This window comes from Impatiens glandulifera, chromosome 5 (assembly GCF_907164915.1).
Source record: "Impatiens glandulifera chromosome 5, dImpGla2.1, whole genome shotgun sequence".
NCBI lineage: Eukaryota > Viridiplantae > Streptophyta > Magnoliopsida > Ericales > Balsaminaceae > Impatiens > Impatiens glandulifera.
In genome coordinates this window covers 34319403-34326337 of record NC_061866.1, presented here as the reverse complement: position 1 = coordinate 34326337, position 6935 = coordinate 34319403, and the positions used below count along the sequence as shown (strand labels likewise).

Genomic DNA, 6935 nt, shown 5'->3' with positions numbered 1-6935 from the left:
GTAATCATCGAGTACAGTCCAAAATTTATCACTACCGATCCAGTTTCTAAGAAAATTCTAGAGGAGTCTTCTGTTAGTGCTTGAGTTGCTACGATAGACAATAGCAAGATTAAACACGATTCCTATGATTCTGTCTTTGACCTCCACCAGGATTGCTTGATCATTCGAAAAGAGAGCCCTGACCTCAGTAACTTTGTTATCCCATATAACCCAAATTCTGCATGTTTTGTCATTTGATTTGTGAATGATTTCCCAATTGCTATCAATACATAGCTTGCTAACCTTCTCAACGTTTCGACTTTTGACTTTTATCTCAAGAATACCCATAATAGTGATCTTCTAGTTCTCAATGATCCTCCCGATTTCTTTGCATTTCATAGGGTCATTGAGTCCCCTTATGTTTCATGTCACTATATTCATGAATGGATATAAGTGTTAGATTCCTGACTTTCTAGACTGTCCTGGACCTCTTCATCAGAGAAATCGTAAGCATCATTGTCATCGCTATCTTCAATGGCTACAGCTTGATTACATAGAATACTATTGCCATTGAGTGGGGGTTACCTCACATAGATGTCATCTTCTCCCGTTATAGAGTCAGTTGCTTCTGGATCCAGAATCTTTCTGCTTTGTCTTCGATTTTCAGCTTGTTCTTCTTTAGTAGGTTTTTTCTGACTTTGAACATCTTCACTACTTCACTACTAGATTCATGTCGATGCACACTCTCCCAACTCTTTTCTCTTCTCTCTCCTCCAACGGTCTCACATATGACACCTAAGCTCTCTTTCACGATGGACATCTCACCAACACACGATAGACTTCACACCAACACGTACATATGAAGGACAATAAATGATTCTTTTTTATATTCCTAATAATATTGCATAATTAATTTAATTTCGTAAATCCTTGATTTCTCTTTCTTTGAATTCTTACTATGTACATATCTAGTCATACCTCATTAGTTGTGTGTATATAAACAGAACTTTTCTCCTCAATGAATACATAAGAAAAGAAATTTCAATCATCCCTTTCATTTGTATATTAATTTAATTAATTTGAAATTTGATTGATACGTTGTCTGTTACAACCTAATTATTAATTTAGTTTTCGTGCAATAAGTTCGTATATGAATATTTTCTGGAAAAAAATTGTTGTTTCTGACTTATTTTAAAATTATAAATTATGTTAGTATATTTATAACTATGTAAATGAAACTTTTGGATGTCACATGTTAACTACAGTCTCTATGTTGATGTTGATGTTAATACTCTATTTGTGGTCTTAATTGTTTTGATGTTGTGCCTCTCAAATTTGCAGGCCCATTGTCAAGAACGAAATAAATAACACATATGACAACATAGTCAATATAATTAAATTTTGTATCCTTTTTTTCAAATTAGTTGTGAACCCAAAACAAGTATCTATCAACCGGATTTGAAGGATACTTATATATAGTCTAATTATTTGATATTTGTGTGCCATCTCATTATACTAACTAATTAAGTTTATTTTTATATTGAATATTTCAAGATATCACTAGCAAGAAATCACAAAGTCATGATTCCATTAAATCCTAGAGTTGTTTTAACTTTTACATTTTTTTATTCATTATTCATCTTGTCCCCAATTTGCTTATCTGTAGTTCTTAAGTTGACTTTTTTTAATACAGGTAAACTTTCAAAAAAAAAAATAAAGAAATTAAGTCATACAAATTTGAGGCACTTAAATTTTCATCTAGAGATTAATAATCTTCTTTACAAACTAAACAAATACCAAGTTTCTCTGAAAATATAAGAAAACAATATTTACAATGATTTGATTTTTCAATGGATGTTTGAGTTAGTGATACATAACTTATGAAAAATAATGTCAAAAGTTGAACGACAATTTTCGCAATTAATTGAATTAATGAAATAAATGTCTATATCCATTTTCATAGCACTAGATACCACTAATAAAAAATCAATACTATCTAAGACAAAGATTTGGCCAAAGCTCCAACTAGATTATCTTTAATTGTTTTGTCCAAAACTGCATGTGCAAGAGGCCCAAAAGTATTGCCAACATGTGTTTCTAGTTTTAATACAAAAAAATATCTATTTTTTTTTTTTTTTTTAAAATCTTATTCCATTGTATCAAGATTATGCAAAAGAAAAAGTGAATTAAATCTTATTCCATTGTATAATATTTTCTCTCAGCTGTATTCAGTACCATAATTACAATATTGTGAATTAATTCTTCATACACAAATTTAAAAAGAAAAAGTGTTTATTATTTAGTGTTGGACATATACATGTACATCAACATATTACCATGGATGATGCCTTTTGTTCAGAGCACTGTTAAGTGCTTGGAGAAAAAGAGCATAATGGTAAGTCACAAGGGAACAGAAAACATGAAGTTGACTTGAATAAAGTGTTAAAGTGCAAAGAAAAGTAAACAAAATAGCCTAACATCAAGGGGCCTTAATTATTTAGTTTTCAATAGTCAGAAGAAATATAGCTTTTAACATCTGCAAACATCTTTGGAAATATATAGAGAAAAGTAAGTTCTGAATATATAGTAGATACTAAAAATCATCTTGGCTCTAAAACCAATTTTCCTCATCAATATGTCTCTAGCTACATTACATACATAATTTTGCCTATATATTTATATGTATGCATATAAGAAAGATACTACCAGAAGAAATTGCTAAGTTGATGATGATGATTAGAAGGTGAGTGTGAATGCTCATCTTCATCATGTGAAGGAGAGTGAACATGTCGCCCTTCGTAAGTTGTTATGACCATTCTCGGATCCTCCGCTAACCTTTCCACCCGTTTCTTCACCCTACAATTTTCTTGTGTGCAACGATAGTAGCTCCTACGTATATGTGTTTACAAAATATTTGATTAATTTACTGAAAATTTAATAAAAGTGAGGGAAAATTTGTTAACTTTTCTTAATGTGACATTCAGCTCATTCTATGCATGTTTATTTATTTATCTTTTTGTTTATGTATCAGAACTTTGATGTCTATGAGAAAATATAGTTATTATCAATTGTATTTAAATATATTTCTTAATTTTCCCTTTGTTGCAGAAAGAAATATACTAATAACCAGATATTATATTTCATTTATGTTTCTATTCTTTATAGGAAATTGTAATTCAATAAATTGAATATGAAGGGACCTAACAAATTATACTAAATTATTGAGGGACCTAAGGTGGTAATTATGCACTTCTAAATTATTATGGGAAAAAGATAGAAGTGATGGAAAGAAATTAATGAAAGCCACACATAATTAATTATCACAAACTTTCGGTTTAAGAATAAAAATTAGTCATATATATTCAACCTCTCTAAATGTTTTACTTTTGCTAGTGGTAAGAGTCTACAAGACCGACATTTTTACACTACAAAACATATAGTTATAATAATTGTGACTTCTTGATTTATGTAATGCGTGAAATGAGTACGAGAGATTATGAAAAATGAGCAGAGCCGGCCCGATGTTTGGGATGCCCCAGCCTTAAAAAACGTGATTTTTAATTGCTAAAAAAATGATAAAAAATAAGTTTTTGTGAGGTTTAAACTAATGACAAAATGATAATTTTATGTTTTCTTCCCAAACCACTAAGCAAGACCTATTTACGTTTAAAAAATTATAAAATATTATTATTTATTTTATTTAATGGGCTGCCCTGGAGAATAAGCTGCCCTAGTCCGGGGGCTTGCGGACCTGCCCTGAAAATGAGTCGGATTCTATAATTTGATGGTAGTCTTCATCTCAGTCTTGTTTTATTTTTTATCTGCTAATAATACTAAAAACAGTTAATTTTGTTTGAGTTTTGTGGTTTGTATACTAAAAAGACCTAGACTTTCTCACACAACTCTTTCACTATCTAAGGAGAGTACGGGATAAAATAAAGTTTATGAAGTGTGGAGAAGGGGCCTAAGGAATGATGGAATGAATATCCTTTTAGTAATGTGATGTGGGCTCATTGAAGCAGCACAAATAATCTCCTTTTTGCTTAGGGTAAAAGGTTATAACTTGTTCATAATGGATAACAGCTTATATGCATTGAAATTGGACGTTTATATATACCTCTCTCTGCCCAATCATTTAACAATAAAAAGTCCACTTTTTCATTTCTAAAAAAGTCCAATGATCAATATGTTGTGTTAATTAACTAATTAATATAATATGTATATATACATGATATATTAATTATAAACACATGTGAGAATATGAACAAGGAATGATCCAAGTGTGAGAAACACATTTATAAGGAAGGGAGATCTTTTCTAGAATCGATGATTAATTAAGGTTTTATATGTAATTATGAGAAAATTATCTTTAAGGATATATGGAAGGAATATCAGATGTTTTCCTCACTTTTATGAGTTTATATGTATTGATAAACTTTTGTCTACTAATTTCTACTCATAAGATTTTGTTTTCCAAGAGTTGACAATAATGAATTAATGAAAGATTCGCAAATTTAATAACTAAAGAAAAAACAATTTGTATTAACAACCAATATACCCGATCTTTAGTTAAACTCGCAACCAAGAAAATTTCAACAATTTATCAAAGCAGTTGTGGGTCAGTTAACATCGATTTGTTCAATGGAAACACTATGTATAGAAACTAGGGTCACATTTTTTCTCGCATATAGGGGTCGATATATGTAGATATTGAATTTAAGATCAGCAAAAAAAACATATTATTGCTAAAAAACATATTATTACCTATTAATTTATTTAATATTTTCAAATTTTAAAATAGTTAGTAAATTTGAAATCGATTTGAGTTTAAATGGAGTCATGACGGTGGGGTGTAATACTAATTCTCTTTTATTTTACAAAAAAATTATAATTAAAAATAGCTAGAATAATAGTTTAGTGGTTAATAAGATTAATAATATAAATTTTTCAAGTTCAATTCTCACTTTTTAAATTATGTTTAAGTTCCTAATTCTAATTTTTTGATTTATTACTACCAACATATACATGAGTGATTACAATTTTTGTATAGCTAATAAAAAAATATATTCTAGCTAGCCTACAAACTCGCAAATATCCATCAATTATGTAAAAGAATTTTATAAATTGTTAGTATATAATTATCAACAGACTATAGTAACAATTTAATATCTTTTTTACTATTTTGTATCAATTGGATCTTTGAATGATTTCTAGTTGTAATATAACGAATTTCAAAAGGAATATAATTCATTAGTTGGTATTTTCACGTAGTACATTTATTCCACAAGACAAGGCCGTGGAGCAATCATGGAAATGCAAACTAATGATTACTGCTTGGATGAATGACAAAATGCTTGAGTGGAGAGAGAGCAAAAAGAAAAAGAAATCATAATTCCAAAGAGAATAAAGGAAAATCTAACTAGCTAGTTCATGAGAAAGGTTAATTATCAATTAATCTTGCCCTAGAAAGAGTTTGAAAATGCATATTTTAGATAGTTTTTGAAGTATAATTTGAAAAGACCATGAAAATACATGAAGAAAATTAAGGAGAGAACTACTGACCTAGGATGTTGGGTGTTCTTGACGACTTTCTGACCGTACTTGCGCCATTTGTAACCATCGTCCAAAACATCTACATCACTCATTGTCTTAAAACAAAACCTAGGTTCTCTCACCTTCCTTCTTACCTTGATAACTTTCTTCATTTTCATTGTTCCAACCCCAAGATGATGAACATGTTCATGATCATAATCTCCTCCATTCACAATCATATTATTTCTCTTTCCACCCCTCATCATCCTTTCCTCCATTTCTCCCCATGCCCTAATCATGATACGAACAAAAGACAAGATTTTTATAATCAATGTTCCTAAATAAGATGAAACACAAGATCTCTTAATCTGCAACCATATGAGATCCAAATTCAAACACAAACCAAAACCCAGAAACAAAAAGTGTTTGATTTGTATTGGTCGGTAGAAAAAGTAAGAAAAACTTACCAGTTGATATTTGCAGATGAAGATCTCTGCAAGGGGTATATCTGGGATTTTCCAAGAGGATGAGAGAAGTCTTGTTGTGTTTGTCTTGAAGATAGAAGGAAATGATGATCATCTGAAGAAAGTGCAGATGGGGAATCTGATATTAGAGTTTTGAGAGCGTTTAAATTTGTTGATGATATCATAGGGGCCAAGAAACCCATCTGTGAAGGGATATCTTGATCATCTTCATCAAATAGACCACCTTGGTTAAGCATAGCTTGAGAAATAGTAGTTATGGACATTTATGAATTAAGTCACTCTTTCTCTCTAGTTCTGCAACACCTTTTTTTTCCCAACTACTGGTTTCAGCTATGAAGATATATAATAGAATATATATAGAATAACTGTTTAATAAAGTCTAGGTTAAAGGAATTTATTTTGGACATGTAGGATGACTATATATATATGTGTAAGTGTGAAAACAACCGAGCACCTATCGCTGAAACGACTGGCCATCCACAATATCTTTTTTGAAAAATAAAAACAAGAGTGAATATAAAAATTATTTTGTGATATTGTTTTTAAAAAGAATTAAAAATGATGTAATAATGAAGTGTTAATAAAGAATGAAGACAAAGAGATATGCGGTGGGAAGCACAACTTAAAGACAAAAGAAAAAAAAGATGAGAAATATAGAGTAGAAAGGAGGGAGAAATTATGTAGATATGTAGCAATTGACCTAAAACTCTATAAGAGGTTAAATTAGACTCTAAGAGCTTGTTTGATGCAAGTTGGGTTGTTTGTTATTTTATTGAGTTTTTTTTTTAATATTGTTTAATAGAAAGATTTTTGATAAAGTAAATAAAAAACCAACATCAAACTAGCTCTAAGGCTTTTCCATGTTAAATATAACCTTTTACTTTTTCATAAAAAAAATCATTAAATTATATACTTATCACAAATATTGTGTTCATTAAC

The 6935-nt window shown here is 29.8% G+C and overlaps 1 protein-coding gene across 1 annotated transcript; it reads right to left on the bottom strand.

Moving 5' to 3' along the window:
- Positions 1-2490: 2490 nt before the first annotated feature.
- On the bottom strand, positions 2491-6364 carry LOC124940001 (probable WRKY transcription factor 13). Its single transcript, XM_047480475.1, has 3 exons — positions 5979-6364; positions 5542-5802; positions 2491-2868 (listed from the first exon to the last, which is right to left on the bottom strand). The coding sequence occupies exons 1-3, from the start codon at positions 6257-6259 to the stop codon at positions 2682-2684; spliced, it is 729 nt and encodes a 242-aa protein (XP_047336431.1). The 5' UTR covers positions 6260-6364; the 3' UTR covers positions 2491-2681.
- Positions 6365-6935: the final 571 nt, after the last annotated feature.